At 45.1% G+C, this 18,160-nt stretch overlaps 1 protein-coding gene and 1 long non-coding RNA gene across 3 annotated transcripts in view; one reads left to right on the top strand and one right to left on the bottom strand.

Annotated features, from left to right (window-relative positions):
* Positions 1–10,655: 10,655 nt before the first annotated feature.
* Positions 10,656–12,767, bottom strand: LOC129709615 (uncharacterized). The gene is made up of 2 exons (XR_008725532.1): positions 12,555–12,767; positions 10,656–11,075 (listed from the first exon to the last, which is right to left on the bottom strand). It is a non-coding gene; the product is annotated as an uncharacterized LOC129709615 (long non-coding RNA).
* Positions 12,768–12,788: 21 nt separating this feature from the next.
* The window catches only part of mtf1 (metal-regulatory transcription factor 1), a 61,753-nt gene continuing 56,381 nt past the window's right edge, over positions 12,789–18,160 (top strand). The window contains exons 1-2 of one of the 2 annotated variants that reach the window (XM_055656070.1): positions 12,789–13,086; positions 15,448–15,936. In XM_055656070.1, the coding sequence (XP_055512045.1) occupies positions 15,484–15,936 (453 nt within the window). In that variant the 5' untranslated portion in view covers positions 12,789–13,086; positions 15,448–15,483. Of the gene's footprint in view, positions 13,087–15,435; positions 15,937–18,160 lie in introns of those variants that run through there. The other variant, XM_055656069.1, reaches the window with a different exon arrangement.

Below are 18,160 nucleotides of genomic sequence, written 5' to 3'. Positions count from 1 at the left end.
CCACCCCCCTACCAATATATTTGCTCAATTTTCTTATAGATTTGTATTCTCACAGTCTGTGACAAATCCAAACGATGGCTGTTAACTCGAGGTCAAGTCAATAATACATGTCAAAAGGAACAGCGGTTCTGATACACTAGGGAACAGACTGCATACATCCCTCAAGTCCAAAAAAACAAGTCACCAACACAACTCTGCTTTCTATCCCTTAGCCAATTTCCATCCGCCTTGCTAGCATGAATTTAGTCCCTCGAGACATAATTTCCTAACAAAATATAATTGTAAGTTGTTTGTTCCTACATCTCAGGATACCTGGCACTTCCTTCCCCTTTGTTAAGGGCCTGTCCCACTTGGCGATTTTTTCAGTGACTGCCGGTATCATTGACTGACGTATCAGGTAACCGAAAAACACGCGGCGTGATGATGTATGGCGCGGCAATGATGCGGCGTGATGACATCTGACGCGCGGTGTTTTTTCATGTGTCGCAACATTTTTTTTGTCGCCGCTGGATTTTGAAATGTTCAAAATCTTTTGGCGACACTGATATGATGCCGTCAGTGGGACAGGCCCTTTATCCCTTTCTCTGATTTTTGAGTTTGCACGGGGATGTGGGACTGTTGTAGAGGTTGAAAGATTTAAAACATATCTGTGGTCTCAATTATGTAGCAATGTTACAACATTTTGAGATTTAAAAAATCAAGTCTTTAATTTATCCCATCAGATAAAGCATAAAAAGAAGTTTAATTTGATACCTAATTCACTTTCATATCTTCAGTAGTAAAATAGTTATGGCCATTTTCATACTCGGAAATTGGCATCTTGTTCCCTATTGCTTTTTCATTGACTTAACACAAAAGCTGTGATCGAGAACATTTAAAAGCCCATAACATTCTTAACATTTAAGAGAACTGAAAGAAATTTTCAGTTATTATAGATTGAAGCATTCTGAAACAAATATGAAACAATCTTACTTAGATGACTTGAAATTAAAGCATATAATTAGTTAGTTACCCAATTGTAGCTAATCTAAACATCTATCCATTTCTTAAGAATAGATTAACATTTTAAAATAGCCTAAGTGTCCAAATAACATTCACACAATGATTCACAATACTGTATAACAATTTAAAAATCTCATTGTCATGGGTTTATAGGCCAAATGGAAAGAATTTAATGTTTAATACCTGTAAATTAATGGCCATTTAAATCAACTTGCCTGTGGGATTTTCTGGAACGGGACCATTTGGAACGTTGAGGTTGCAGTGTTTTTAGTTCTTCGGGGGAAAAAAATCACCATTTCGCAACTTAAAATGTGAATTAAATGCATCTTAAGAAACACTTTTATACATAAAAATAAACTACTTTCTTTTACCTGTCCCCTACATAAAATCCGTCCCCATTGTCGGCATTGACGGCTTCAGAAGCTAGTTTTAAAATCACTCCAGCGATTAACTTGTCAGGCGAATTAAAAAAAAAAACACACAGAACGGCCGTCGGAACGATTCTTTACCAACATCTTGCACTCCAATAAATATAATCCAGGACCAGGTCGGAAATGTTTTTTTTAACCCCCCCCCCCCTCAAACACGCCAAAATCGTGCACACGGCCAGTGGCAGAATTGCAACACCACTGAAGGTAAGTATTGTAACATATCTAAATTATGCACTGCCACCCTGAACCACGTTATGTGTTTCTCTCTGGTGAAACACCCATTGCACTGGTCTTAACAGTGTGTGGGACTGGCCATCAGTTGTGCTGACGACACCAATGTTATCAGCACAACTGTTTTTTTCAGCCTCCCAAAAGATTGTTTTTTAAACTTGATTTGGTTACTGACAACCACAGAAACACTAACAGCTGAACAGTCTGAAGAAGGGTTTTGGCCCGAAACGTTGCCTATTTCCTTCGCTCCATAGATGCTGCTGCACCCGCTGAGTTTCTCAAGCATTTTTGTGTACCAGCTGAATTTACTTTATTGTTAAAGAATGTGACAATAAAAATTCCTTCAAGGCAAATTCTTCCATTTCACATTTTATGAAATTGCAAAGTTACGACCAAGTCTTCATGCATATAACATTCCTTTGCAAGATTGAACCCAATCTTACTTTGTTCATACCCTGATGTCTCAAGTGTACTGAAATCCTTTCTTCATGAATTGTGAATTCAGTTTTGTTTATCCACATTTTTACAAAAGCTGCTCATGTTTTGTTGATAACAAATATATTCATTCTTTCACAGGAGCTGGTTGCCCTGTTTTTTTGTCTAGAATGTTCCAAATATATATTTCTGCTTATGTTGCTGCTAAATGTAAAAATCCCTGTAGAGTGCCTCTGCAAAATTACAAACAATCTCAACTCTGGTGACACCAGGCAGAGAACAAACACGTCCTTTCTCCAATAAAATCACATTTGATGCCTTCAGATGCCAGGCAGTGAAGTGAACCTTACAGTATGTGTTGTTAAATGGAAGGGGTGTGTTGGCAGAGAGGATGGAGAGGTCTGAGGCAAAGACAGACAACCATCCTATCATCACGTCAATCAGTCATCAGCACATTAGCTCCACCCATCCCCAATCAGTAATCAGCCAAAAAATAAGTCTTCGAATCCCTTTTTGGAAAATTCCTAAATTTCTTACAAGTTTGCAGATGCAAGTTTGCATTGTAGGGGGTTAGATCTCAAACAATGACAAAACAAGCTACAGGAAGGAGATAGAGAGCTTAGTAACATGGTGTCCAAACAACAACTTCTCTCTCAATGTCAGCAAGATAAAATAACTATTCCATAATACTTGTTTTACATATAATCCGGTAGAATCACAGCAGACCTCACCTCGGCTGTACATAAGTGTCGCCACGGTTCTGGTGCCAACAAAGTTACAAAAGTTCACCAAACTCGTTATTAACTTAAGGAAGCAAGGTGGTGTACATGCATCGATGGTGGAGATGGCACAGAGCTTCAAGTTCCTAGGCGTAAACATTACCAAACATCTGACCTATGCCAAGCATATTGAGGCTGAGAAAGTAAAGGCGTCAGTGTGCATCCTTGACTCTAGCCTACAATGGATCCAAGAGAGGTTCGGCATGTCTCCAACAACTCTCCTGTTGCACTGTAGAATGTATCCTGTCCGGATACATCATAACTTGATTTGGCAACAACTTTGCCTAAGACCTTGGTCAGCATGGACCAGGTGGGCTGAAAGGCTCCGACAGTATCTTCTCAGTGCTACACTATCAATTGTGTGTAAATTGCAGTGATGCCTGTTCAGAACAGCATCTGATATGCAGAACCATGGTTATGGTGGCTTTGCTGGCAGAAGCCCAGCAAGTTTTAACACTATGTTTCTATATTCCACAAAACAGACAGGATTAAAATTATCATCAAGCTTTGTAATCAGATATTACTAAGGTGAATGAAACGCGATAGGATAAATAAACAGTTTTGAACCATGCAGTGTTCTTTCATTGACGACAGACAACATTTAAAAGGAACAGTTGCACAGCAACAATCAAGAAGATAAACAGAATGCTGACAACACCTCCTCCACAATAATTCTCAACACCAGTACCCTGCAAGAGTGTGTTCTCAATTCCTGACTACTCCCTATACACTAATGGCAATCGGGTCAAATTCAGCTGTAACTCCATCTACGATTTTGCAGATAACACCACTGTGGTGGGCTGGATTACAAACAATGACGAGTCAGAGTGCTAGAAGGAGAGCTTTGTACAATTGTCTCAGGCCAGCAACCTCTCACTCAATGTCAGCAAGACAAAGAAGTTAGTTTGAGACTTCAGGAAGCTTGGTGAAGTACATGCCCCTATATCAGCATCAATTGTGCCGAAGTGAAAATGGTTGAGAGTTCATGGGCATTAATATTACCATCGCAATGAAGCTTCGCGATGATGGGGCCTTGGCGGCGGTGGCGATGCCTCGCGGCTCAACCCATGGTCGATGAGAGCGCAAGAACCACCGTGGGGGGGGGGGGGGGGGGGGGGGGGGGGGGGGGAAGAAAGAACAATGGAGGACACGGTGTGAGGGGACTGGCGTGAGGGAAGGGGGGGGGGGAGAACAAAGGACAATGGGGACCCGGCGTGGGGGAATCCACTGTGGGGGAGGGGGAGAACAAAAGGAGGAGCCGGAGTGCTTTGTAACTTTAACAGGGCTGTAGGTGGCTGCTATTTGTATGCATTGGGTATGCATACAAAGAATTTCACTGTATTCCATTCCATTCCAATAATCTGTCATGGACCAACAACATTGATGGGCCAGCCTAGAAGGTACACCAATGCCTCTACTTCCTTCGAAGTCTGACGAGATGTGGCATGTCTCCAATGACTCACAGCTTGATTCGGGAACAGCTCTGTTCAGAAAGCAAGAAATTGCAGAGATGTGAATGTAACCCAGTCCATCACACAGATCAGACTCGTCACCATTGACTACATCTGCACTTCACGCAGCCTCAGAAAAGCAGCTAACATAGTCAAGGATTTGTCCCACCCCGGTCATTCCTTCTTCGACCCACTCCCGTCAGGCAGGAGAGACAGAACTTTAAAAGCACGCACCATCAGACTCAGGAACAGCTTCTTCTCTTTTGTTATCAGGCTTCTGAACGGTTCTATCATAAGCTAGGGTACTGTCTAATTCACTCGTTTCCCATTGCAAAGCACTAATCTTTGCCCTGCATGGTGTTAAACTGCTTGAGTGTTGCTGAAGATGCAAGCACCCAAGGCAGGTGGGGGAGTATTTTATCACACTGTAGTCAGTGCGAGTTTTGGGATATCAAAGGTTAAACACTTGCCTCTGCCCTGCTCTTGCTGATACAATAAATAAAGTTGTGGAAGCTTTAGCTCAAATGCTGGTCATTGGTATCTTCGAGGAGTTTGGAGATGGTCATTGCCAGCCATTTTTGTGGCAGGTATTTAATTTGCCATTAATCACCCCATGCGTGAATGTCTTCTGGATTTTGTCACAAGCTTACTCGAGAATTTTACTTTTGAGGAGTTGCAAAAATAATTGAATATTTTGCACTTATCAACAGACAAGTTCACTTTTGACTTAATGGTGAAGGAAGGTCATTGATAATGTAACTGAAGAAGACTGTGTTTTGGACACTGTACGAGGAACACCTGCAGTGCTTACTAACTTGTACCAACAACAACCATGTTCCTCTGCGTGATATACGATTCCAACCTCTGGACTGTATACCCACTGACTTCAGTTTTGTCACAATGCCTTGATGCCACATTGTCAAATACTTTCAGTCCTTATTCTAATTTAAAATACCTTTTGGTGCTGACAGGAGTATAGGAAAACTCCCTGGAGTTCGTCTGTCTGAGCGACCAGTGAGACTGCAGATTAATGTAATAGGAGACTTGGTTTCTTCCCCTTGATAGCTTTAGGCCGCTGAAGCCAAATCACTGCTTCTCAGCAAATATTAGCTGATTCAGCTTATTTCTTGACCTTCCCTCTTTGTATTTCCTTGAAGGAAATGGGCTGTAAGCATGAAGTGAACTTCTATGAGGAAATCATCTGGTTTTTTTTTCTCTAAGCAGCTTTTCTTTGTAAACGTAATTCAACTGTACTTTGCATTTGAAATTGAAATGACAAAAAAAAACTACTACTAATCTCTGCTCGTGCCTTAGACCATCTGCTGCTGAAGCTATTGCCTATCCCTTTGTTGTCTGCAGTCTTCAGTATTTTACATAACCCTGGCTGCCCAGACATCAATTGCACTCATTCAAAGCATAATTCTCACATCCAAACTCATTCGAAGACTTATTTGTCTGTCACTGCTGCATTTTCTGATCAACATTAGATTATAGTCCAGCTCTTTTCATGACCATCACTACAAACTCCTCCGGGCCTGCTCTTTTTACACAACTTTCCTTTCCTCCCGGCCTTTCCTCCATCTCCAATTCACTTTACCAGTGCTACCAATATTTTGTCCCCCCATGGCTCTGGCATGCCATCTCTCGAGCTCTCCAGTTCACGTTTCTCCTTGTCAAGCTTCTCCTGTGATGTCCCGAAGGGATCAGTGCTGAGCACGTTGCTGTTTATGATTTATATCAACAATTTGGATGAGAATCTACAAGGCATGTTTAGTAACACAGTGTTGCATTTTGAGAAATGAAACCAGGGCAGGGCCTTCACACTAAATGGCAGGGCCGTAGGGAGTGTTCTAGAGCAGAGGGATCTAGGGAGTGAGGTACATAGTTCCCTAAAAGTGCTGTCACAGGTAGATATGGTGGTCAGGAAGGCTTTTGCTACATTGGCCTTCATCAGTCAGGGTGCTGAAAATACAGGTTGGGATGTTATGTTACAGTTGTACAAGACGTCGATGAGGGCCCATTGGTGTATTGAGCTCAGTTTTGGTCATCCTGCTAAAGGAAGCATGTTGTTAAGATGGATACAGTGCAGAGGATTTGAGGACCTGAGCTATAATCAGACGTTGGGCAGGCTAGGACAGTATTGCTAAAGTAAATGAAGATGATTGTGTTTAGGCCAATTTCCAAGGTACTCCTGTTGCGATAATTAACTTCAAACAACCATATTTGTTTGCGTGTGATATGATGCTTGCACACTGACTGGGATGTGTTCAGGACAGCAACATCCTATGATGACCTCATCAACATCGAGGACTATGCAGCGACTGTAACCAGCTACATTGCCAAGTGCACCGAGGATGTCACTATCATGAAAACCTTCACTGCACGTGGAAACGAAAAGCCATGGATGACAGCAGAGGTGCGCTCGCTGCTGAGGGCTCGTGACGCAGCCTACAGAGCCGGTAACACAGCCGCTCTTCGATCTACCAGGACTGCACTGGAAAAAGGAATCAGGACAGCGAAACGTGCCTACGCGGGGAAAATCCAGGGACACCTCTGTGACACAGGAGACACCAGGAGGATATGGAAGGGAATCCAAACACTGACGGGGTACAAGGCAAGGCAGCAGGTAACCGACACGGACACTTCTCTCCCAGATGAACTGAACAACTTCTTTGCACGTTTTGATGCAGCAAACACCACACCCAAGGGGAGAGCCAGCCCCTGCTTACAAACCGACCAGCCAGTCCTGACCATAGACTCAATGGACACACGGAGAATCCTGTCCAAGGTCAACCCGTGGAAAGCAGTCGGACCCGACAACATCCCAGGACGTGTGCTCAAGGAATGTGCTGAGGAGTTAGCAGATGCCATTGTCCCCAAATGCCTCAAAACTTCCACGATAATTCCCATAGCGAAGAAACCAGTTGTTGCCTGCCTAAATGACTACCGCCCTGTTGCCCTGACCCCAATAATAATGAAGTGTTTTGAACGCCTGGTGAAACCCCACATTACTGCCAGCCTCCCCTCATCGTTAGACCCCCTCCAGTTTGCCTATCGCCCCAACCGTTCTACAGAGGATGCCATCTTTACCACGCTGCACACAGTACTCACGCATCTGGAAAACAATAACACATACGCCAGAATCCTGTACATTGACTTCAGCTCAGCGTTTAACACCATCATCCCACAGAGACTTGTGGAGAAACTAACCCTGCTGGGCCTCAACACCACCCTGTGTCACTGGATCTTGGACTTTCTGACAGAGAGACCGCAGTCAGTCCATGTTGGCAAGAACACTTCAGGCTCGATCACGCTGAGCACCGGCTCCCCTCAAGGCTGTGTACTCAGCCCGCTGTTGTTCACATTGCTCACACATGACTGTGCTGCCAGATTCAGGGACAACAAGATCATAAAATTCGCGGATGACACAACAGTGGTGGGACTCATCAGCGGAGATGATGAATCAATGTACAGGGAGGAAGTAAAACAACTAGTGGACTGGTGCGGCAAAAATAATCTAGAATTAAATGTCGACAAAACGAAGGAGATGGTTGTCGACTTCAGGAGGGCGCAGCCAAAGCATACACCTCTCAACATCAGTGGCACTGCAGTGGAGAGAGTGGAGAGCATAAAGTTCCTCGGTGTGCAAATTACAGACAGCCTCACCTGGTCCAGGAACACCACTGGGACCGTCAAACGGGCCCATCAGCGACTGCACTTCCTGAGGAAACTAAAACAGGCCTCACTCCCCACCAACATCCTCAGGACTTTCTACAGGGGTACGGTGGAGTCTGTACTCACGTACTGCATAAATACGTGGTACTCCACCTGCAACTGCTCGGACAGGAAGGGTCTGCTGAGGGTAGTGACGGAGATCATTGGCGTCTCCCTACCCTCGGTACAAGAACTGTTCCAGAGCCGCTGTCTGAAAAAAGCTCAGAGAATTGCTAAGGACAAACTGCACCCCCTCCACATACACCTGGATCTCCTGCCATCAGGCAAGAGATATCGAAGCATCAAAGCCCGGACTACAAGACTGCTAAACAGCTTCCTACCACAGGCTGTGAGGCTGCCAAACAGCCACTCTGTACTCAGTCACTTGATCCTGCAGCTGGCACGGACACTTTAATAACTGGCACTGGACACTCAAATCAGCTGCCCCAGACATTTTTATGATTGGTTTATTGTATTTTAACGTTGTGTTTTTACCTGTTTTTAACTATTTATTTATACTGTACCATCAGGGACTGGATTGTTTTTAGTGTTATTATGTGTGAAACGTTTTAAATTTCATGTGCAATGCTCCGCTATTCCCTGGGAAATGTCTTTTCATTTTGAACTGTAGAACTGTTGCTTGCAAGATGACAATAAAGGTTGATTGATTGATTGATTGATTGACCACCACAGGGTGCTCAATACCACATGTAGTCAAACACTTTCAGCGCTTCTTCTAGGCAACTGCTCTGTCTCCGACCGGAAGGCATTGCAGAGGGTGGTGAAAATTGCCCAATGCATCACCGGTTCCTCGCTCCCCTCCATTGAGTCTGTCCAAAGCAAGCGCTGTCTGCGGAGGGCGCTCAGCATCGCCAAGGACTGCTCTCACCCCAACCATGGACTGTTTACCCTCCTACCATCCGGGAGGCGCTACAGGTCTCTCCGTTGCCGAACCAGCAAGTCGAGGAACAGCTTCTTTCCGGCGGCTGTCACTCTACTCAACAACGTACCTCGGTGACTGCCAATCCCCCCCCCCCCCCCCCCCCCCCCCCCCGGACACTTATTATTATTTATTCAAATCGTTTGCTATGTCGCTCTTCAAGGGAGATGCTAAATGCATTTCGTTGTTTCTGTACTGTACACTTACAATGACAATAAAAATTGAATCTGAATCTAAATTAAAAATGTTTTGGCGATGAGTTAACAGGAGTATATGAGAATTCCCTGGAATTCATCTGTCTGAAGTACCAGATAAAAATTCAGATTAACTGAACAGGAGTACAATTGATTCCTTCCCCTTAATAGCTTTGTGCCACTGAAGCCAAATTACTGCTTTTCGCCAAAGATAGGGTTAAATTGGGCCGGCTCGGACTTTATTCCTTAGGAGTGCAGGAGCCTAATAGGAGATCGTATGTTAATATATAAAATTATGAGGAAAACAGATAGGGTGAATGCACACTCTTTTACTCAGGGTAATCAAGAACCAGCAGACATATGTTTACGGTGAAAAAGAAAAGATTGAATACGAACCAGAAGGGCAGCTTTTTCACAGAGGCTGGTGGGTATATGGAATGAGCTGTCAGAGATCGTTGAGGCAGATAATATAACAACATTTCAAAGACATTTGGATGGGTGCACAGCTGGATATTTGCCAAACAGCGGCAGCTGGGACTAGTGTAAATGTAGTCGACGTGGACAAGTTAGGTCGTAGGGCCTGTTTCCGTGCTTGTATGATTCGCCAAAACCCACCTCTTTGATCAACGCATTGGCTGCTTTCACAACTGAAGTTTCCGTAACGTCATTATAACTTGTATTTTGGCTTTGGCAGTGCTAACCTACAAGTGACTGAGCATCAAATATCTAAGAGTTGTTTAAGAAAGACCTGCAGATGCTGGAAAAATCGAAGGTAGACAAAAATGGTGGAGAAACACAGTGGGTGAGGCAGCATCTATGGAGCGAAGGAATAGGTAACGTTTCGGGTCAAGACCCTTCTTCAGCATTTTTGGCGTCAAGATGCTGAAAGTTAAAACTATTTCTTCCATCTCCATGAGAAGGACCGCCGCAAGGGAAGACCCGACGGGCCACCCACGGCAAGCCTGGTTTGCCATTGCAAAGAAGGCTCCAAAGACCCGAGAGTTGAGGAGGAGGGAGCTGCTGGCGACAACGGACACGAGGAATGATTCGGTCGGAGAGGGATCGGGGTATTGCTTCCAGCGCCCAAGGTCGGCTGCAGAAGGAGCCCTCGGGAAACAGTGGCGGTTGGGCGAGGAGAGGGGCGTCAGTTCGCAGGCTGAGCCAGTCAAGAGCGATGGAGGAGACCCTACAGCGGACTGAGGCTTACCTGGATTGTGAGCAGCTCCAGTACATCGAGCACATAGACCAGACTTTGGACTTTTGTAAAGTTGAACTATGCAAAAAAAATTCACTGTGCAGTGCATACAACCATTGAACCATTAAAATAAGCTGAAATTATCTCTGGGTTCATAAAAAACATGTTCTCATGCTGTGTTTTCTCAAGGCATCACAACCAGGTATCTTGGATGAGCCAGAAAAGAAAGCTGGACTGGTTATTGCAAAGAATAATCCCACAATGTCACTCAGACAATCAAAGCTGGTTTGAGATATATGACCTTTATTTTTGAGCTTTTACATTTCAACTACATTGCCATAGTTAAAATTATGAACCTGACCCGAATGAGCTTTTGATTAGAATAACAGCATGATTACAAACAATAAAGCAATGTAAATCAGGATGCAGCAATGTGATACTACCTTGGATATGACATTTGATGATTGTGAAATCAAGGAGTAACTGTAATTTTGCAAGTAATTTTGAATGTGAATACAATGAACTGCAGATGCTGGTTTACAAAAAAAAGACACAAAATTGTGTAGCCTTTTCAGGTAAGGCAGAATCTCTGGAGAACATGGATAGGTGACGTTTCAAGTCAGGACCCTTCTTCAGGCTGAATTATTTTGAATGACTGAAGTCTCAGGCAGGAAAGTGTGGAATGACTCTTGGCTTCAAGTGACTAGAAGTACAGAAAGGAAACTGCTAATTTCACAGGAAATACAAGTAAAACATTTAAAGAATCGCTGGCTATATATGTGATCTATACGCATTTGTGAGCATGTGTATATGTACACACACTGAACTTTTTTTTCTCTCGTTTATTACATGGTCTACTATTTTACATATTCTGTTGCGCTGCTGCAAGCAAGAATTTCATTGTTCTATCTGGGACATATGACAATAAAACACTTGATTCTAGTCAAAGCTAGTTTATCTGTCCATTTGTGCTGAATGGTCCTATGAGAAATCATTATGAGAAGAGGAGTGAAAGAAAGGAGGGGGGAAATGAACACTTTGGAAGGTTGAATGCAAACCGCTGCACCATCGAGAGCATCCTTACCAACTGCATCACAGTATGGTATGGCAACTGCTCTGTCAGACCGGAAGGCACTGCAGAGGGTGGTGAAAATTGCCCAACGCATCACCGGTTCCACGCTCCCCTCCATTGAGTCTGTCCAAAGCAAGCGCTGTCTGCGGAGGGCGCTCAGCATCGCCAAGGACTGCTCTCACCCCAACCATGGACTGTTTACCCTCCTACCATCCGGGAGGCGCTACAGGTCTCTCCGTTGCCGAACCAGCAGGTCAAGGAACAGCTTCTTTCCGGCGGCTGTCACTCTACTAAACAACGTACCTCGGTGACTTCCAATCACCCCCCCCCCCCCGGACACTTATTATTTATTTTTTATTCAAATCGTTTGCTATGTCGCTCTTCAAGGGAGATGCTAAATGCATTTCGTTGTCTCTGAACTGTACACTGACAATGACAATTAAAATTGAATCTGAATCTGAAAGGGAAAGTATATATATAGTTAATTGCTAAACCCTCAACAGCATTGATTATACAGAGGGATCTTTGGGTTCAAGTGTGCAGTTCCCTGAAAGTGGCAACACTGGTAGATAGAGTGGTAAAGACGTTGTGTGGTTTACTTGTCTTCATTGGTTTGGGCATTGAATATAAGAGCCAGGAAGTCATGATGGACGCTCTATTACAGGAATGATTTGTTTGGAGTGGGGGCAGAAGCGGTTTACCGGAATGCTGCCTGGATTAGAATGCGTTAGTTACAAGATGAGGACACAACGCGCTGGAGTAACTCAGCAGGTCAGGTATCATTTCCGAAAAATGATTAGTACAGGTGTCAGAGGTTATGGGGAGAAGGCAGGAGAATGGGGTTAGGAGGAAGCGATAGACCAGCTATGATTGAATGGCGGAGTAGACTTGATGGGCCGAATGCCCTAATGCTACTACTTTTCGTTTCGGGTCGAGACCCATGGACAAAATGTTATTGTTTTCTCTCTGCATAATAAAATAAAATTCTGTTCATTTCTGCCTCGGGACCTTGGTAGTACCGGTAGACTTTGGTAGTACCGGGATATCAGTTTAGCTTAGCGGGTGGGGAAGGGGTGCTGGTGGGACCGCGCTGGCCTGAGACGACCCTACCTCAGGTGCCACTGTGGGTCGACAAGAGGCGGCCTCCGCTCACTGCCACTGCCGCTGCCGCTGCCGCTGTCGCTCCCTCTGGCGAGTAGGCGGCGCTTGTTCCATGTAACCCGTCCCCTCGGTGCGGCTGCCGCTGAGGAGGAGTATGATGGTGGTCGGTGGTGACTGTTCTGGAAAGCTCCACCCTCAGCGTGGAGCCGCCTCACGCTCACGCTCCCCCCCCCCCCCCCCCCTGCACGTGACACGGGCCAGCCGAAGACGCCGGCTTCAGCCCGCGGGCGCCCGTTGCTGGGCAACCGGGTCAAACCATTTTACAATCCCCACCCGCAAAAACCGCAGATTGTGCGGCTGGCAACGTTATCACTGCAGAAACGAACGAGTGGTTGAAAGAGAAAAAAATAATGGTGTAGTTGTCTGCGGATTGGGGTTGTGGGGGTGTGGCGGGCTGGTGCACCCAGCATGCCGCGGGGCTGGCGGACCATGGCGGCGGCTGCTGGAGGAGCGGCGGCTCCGGGTCAGGCTGACAGCGCAGGTAAAGCCCAGCTGGGGGAGGGACGGACGGACGGACGGACGGCTCGGTCAGGAGCACCCGGGAGACAGGCTTGGGTTTAAACATGGTGGGAAGCGAGGTCCGTCTCCCGTGACAGGTGAGCGGCCTCGGGCGGATGGCGGGGGGTCGCGCCGGACCCGGGCTGTCACTGCGTCCGCCGCCACCCGGGTGACAGGGGCCCGTCCCGGCCTCGCCACTCTCCGGCCGAGTAACGGGGAGTGCAGTTAGAGATACAGCATAGAAACAGGCCCTTCGGCCCGCCGAATCCGCGCCGACTACCCGTTATCACTTGTTCCATGTTATTCCACTTTCTCACCCACCCCCAACACACTCGGGGCAATTTGCAGAGGCACGTCTTTGGGATGTGAGAGCAACCCGCAGCACCCGGAGGAAACCCACACGGTCACAGGAGGAACGTGCAAACTCTACACAGACAGTACCCGAGATCAGGATTGAACCCGGGTCTGTGGTGCTGTGAGGCAGTGGCACCGCTGCCCAAGTTGCTCATATTCCTACTCTCCCTCTTTCCAACGGGCACCGAATTAACTGAGTCTTGTTCTCTTTTACTCTCCAACTCTTTAATTCTCCTTTTCCCTACCTCCCTGCTTTAACTTCCAACTACTCTACTGATCTCCGCCCCGTCACTGCAATGAGCCTCAACTTTATCCCTGTGTCCATCCTATCGGATGGTATGGATTTCATGCCAGAACAACTGAGTCGGGAATTTAAATTAGAGAGGCTGGGGAGAAAATTAGCTTGAATTTATAAACTATGGCGAAGGGACTCGTCTCCTGGTGACTCGTTTGATATACGAGTTGGTGACTGCCAGGATTAGTGATCTACACTAGACACTGACTTGCAAAATGTCTCCTTACACACCATCTCCTACTTGCATTTTACATGGTTATCTTTGGTCTTGGATATTTAGCAAAATGACATCATGGGTGACTTTGGGCAAAAAGGGTTTTTGGGAGAGCTTTAGAGAAATGGAGAGATTCAAGCTGGGAATTGATGATTATGGAATCTGAATGGTTAGAGACAGAATTTTCAGTTGTTGCCTGAAGCGATTGAGAAATACATCAGTTGAAGGAACGGAGCTAGGTTTATAGATAAAAAGTTGCAGAGATCTGGCATAGATTTATTTTTTTCCTTCCCAAGCCACTGATTGCTTTGCTCTTATTCTTCCAATATACCAAGACCTGCAGTTGAACCACACAGTTCATCCACGTTCATCTTGGATTAACATACTGGTCGTCTAGTAGTTAGTTAAAATTTTTGCTGTTTTTTAAGTTGAAATCAGTATATGTAGCAATAAGAATAACAGATTCTTAAACTCCATGAATTAATGCCCTTTGGAATGATGCCCTTTCTGTCTGGATTATGACTACCATTCTGGGAGATTGGAATTACAATGGTTAACAGCCACCCATAGTTGTCCCGGAAACTCTGTCTAGATATATCAAACTATTACAACGAGGTAGTGACTGCAGCTGTTCAAGTAGCCCATTATAGCTGCTGGGGCATCTGGGAATATGCATTCAATACTAGTTTTGCCAGTGCTTACCTCTATCCTGAGAACGAGTAATGAAAAAATAATCTGATGCTCTTATATCTACATAAAGCAGACTAACACTGCTTGTCAATTTACTTTAAACTTCAACTTTCATTCAATTTTCATTTGGCTCTCTTTTATGTTATAGACTGATCTACAGACATTCTAGTAATATAATTTTTTTAATGTTTGCCTTTCCTTTGGCAATTAAAAAAATCTATTTATCAGGGGAAGATAAACTATTGATTTTGATCGCACCAAGCAGGGTCTATGGAGTCTATTTAAGTGTTAATGATTATGTCTAAAATGTTCAGCTTGGCTCAAAATTTGTTCTGTGGCAAGTGGTTGCATTTGATGTTTTGTAAATGACGAATCAAATGTGTGTAAAATTCTACCAGCCTGGGTGTAATTGATAGATTATTGGCCATATAGTGTTTAATGCTTGGTGCAGAAGCAATAATGGAAGTAAAGCATTTTGTTCTAGGACTAGGAATGGGTAAATAATGCAAAATGATGCTGGTATTCTGATGATCAGTACTGCTCCTAAACAGGTGTGCATTATTCTGGACTACATTGTTTGAAATGATCTTGCGTTACTGTTAACTTCCCAAATCAAGCAGGACAAATTAAATATTTCTATCCAATGGCAGTGCATTTACTGTAAAATGTTATTGGGCATCTTGAAGTTGTGAATTATGCTATGTAAATATATTTATTGCACTTGAAGGAAACTATTTTTGCCATGTTTTTATCCCTGCATTAACAGCTCTCTCTGTTTCATGACCATTCAGAAAATTCCACCATTCTGGTATAATCGAGAATACAACATGGGTGACAATGACCCAGAAAAGGACGAACTTGTGTCTGAGAACAACAATGTTGCATACTATGAAACAGAAGATGATGAAGAGGAGATGACTAGGGAAGAAAAGATGGTCTTTTCTGTAAAAAATGGACTTCTGTCCTCTTCCTCTGGGACTGTTTATGATCGGACAACAGTCTTAATAGAACAAGACCCCATTGGCTTAGACGATGAGGAAGAAGATGATGAAGAAGGAGGCAACAATAACAACTTGGTGACTTTTTTATCAGAGAATAGCGAGGATAACTTTTACCTGATATCGGATCCTGATGGAATGGCACAGGGTTATGTGCATCACACCATTTCTCCTGATCAGATTCAGTTCACCATAAATCCTGGATCCACACCAATGCCCAGGAATATTGAGGGAGCCACGCTCACCTTGCAATCGGAGTGTCCTGAGACCAAGGTTAGAGAGGTAAGTGTTTCAAAAAAAAAGGACAGTGTGTGGTTCTATTAAATATTTAGTAAGAGTTAATTCATTCTCACCTGCTAGTATTTTTAGAGTTTTCATTGTGTTAAGAGGTTTTTAGACAGCAACTTGGATATGCAGCGAATGAAGGGATATGGATCTTATGCAGATGAAGCAAATTAGTTTATCTCGGCTTCATGTTCGGCACAGACATCATGGCCCGAAGGGCCTTTTACTGTGCTGTACTCTTCTGTGTGTTAAAGCTCAGAGTGCAATCGTTATACAGGTGCACAACCTTTTATCCGGTGTTCCGGAAACCGAAAAACTCCGAAAACCGGCCATTTTTTCCAGGATGTCGTCTGTACACCAAAGCTCGCGTTTGGCGCCAAACTTGACCCGAAACGACCCACGGCCAACCCAGGTCTGTACTACTGTAGCGGCTGCCTCCTCCCCGGAGACCAGGGAGACACTTAAACATCTGTAAATCATTGCTTAAATGTTAGTTTGGAGGACTTTTATTTGAAGGGGGGGGGTTGAAGGGGTAAACTTAATTCTTATCCCCTACCTGGTCGGAGAGGCTTCGGTCAATGCCTTACCGGGTCCCGTCAGAAGCTCCGCAGCTCCGTGAACCCAGTGTGCGATACAATAGCTCCGACCCCGGCAACTCTACCCCTGGCTGCGAGGCGCTCCAAATCCAGCGCCGCCCGCAGCCCCAGCTAAGATAAAGGCGCCTCAGATAGCTTAGCACAGCGACCCGGTAAGGCATTTTTTTACCCAGCGCTTGGGGTGCGGGCGGCGGGATTTGGAGCGCCTCGCAGCCAGGGGTCGAGTTGCCGGGGTCGGAGCTCCAACCGGCGCCGCCCGCGGCCGGACGGAGCCCCCAGCTCCGCGATGTTGGAGTCGCCGACCAGGTAGGGGACTAAGAATTAAAGTTTACCCCATCACCCACCCACCCCATAAAATCCCTCCAAACTAACTGACTAACATTTATGCAATGATTTACAATGATTCCCCGGTCTCTGGGAAGGAGGCTGTCGCTCCAGACTTTTCAAGCCGCCCGCGCTACCTACCTAATCTACGCTAAAAATCTTCCATTCGGAAATCCGAAAATGTCCGAAATCCGACAAGTGTCTGGTCCCAAGGCTTTCGGATAAAAGGTTGTGCACCTGTATTAATATTGGAGCTGCAAATCAATTTGCATCCTTTCTTTGCAACTGCTTAGATATGCTTAGTAAGGCTAATATGCAAGGTGTGTTACGGCAATGAAAGAGTGATGGTAGTGTGGTACCAAACTCTTTTGTAGTGGTGGTACCAAACTCTTATCTTGCACTGCTCTTCTGCAGGCCTCTGACCCACTGTGAAACCAGTGTGGATACAATATCCATTGATGGACCAGCTGCTTTAGCTCTACTAACAGCTAAGATAAATTGCCTTGATAATTAGCAATTTTTTTTTTTTACTTGGGGTGTGGTCTGGGATGGAAAGAAAAATCATCCATTATAGACAACACTAGCCCTACGTTGGGATTATAATCCCATAACCAAAGGCTTTAACATCATAAATCTCTTGACTAGACAAGTAGACCCCCCCCCAACTTGCATGTCACACACACTAACTATTCTTCCCCCCCCGAGGGGAGAGGAGGGGAGGGGGGGGGGGGGAAGAGAGAGAGAACCCAACCCCCCAAACAACCATTTGCAGGCAGTGCTTTTTTCCTTCAAACTAACCATAACCATATTTTCATTTTCAAAACAAATTAAGGGTACTTACTCACAGCTGTGTAGACATTTGTTCAGTCATTCAGAGCTCAGACCTCCATGTTGTAGAGACTGATTGAGGCATACATACCGCTGGCAGAGACTGATTGGGGCACACCACTTCCTGGTTTTATAGTCCCTCCCCCATCCCACCAGCAGGAGCAGCAGAGAGAATGGGGAATTTTGTAAAATCATTAATATCTCTTTCATATTTCATCGACGGGAAAAATCCTCAGCACACATACAGCAGAGGGGGGCTCTGAGCGAGGTGGCCAAAAATGACGGCCGTAGGTGGCGGCGTTCTCTCGGAAATCGCAGCACAGATCGCCAAAACCGGTCAAGAACAGAGTTTTAGTAATATAGATAGAAGATAAAGGCACTTCTGTGCTATAAGGGGATAGTTTAAAGATACAATGTGCAAACAAGCTTTCGGCTCACCGAGTCAGCGCCGACCAGCTCAGCGAATACCCCGT

The sequence above is a fragment of the Leucoraja erinacea genome, chromosome 26 (assembly GCF_028641065.1).
Source record: "Leucoraja erinacea ecotype New England chromosome 26, Leri_hhj_1, whole genome shotgun sequence".
NCBI lineage: Eukaryota > Metazoa > Chordata > Chondrichthyes > Rajiformes > Rajidae > Leucoraja > Leucoraja erinaceus.
This window is presented reverse-complemented; position numbering and strand designations above follow the sequence as displayed.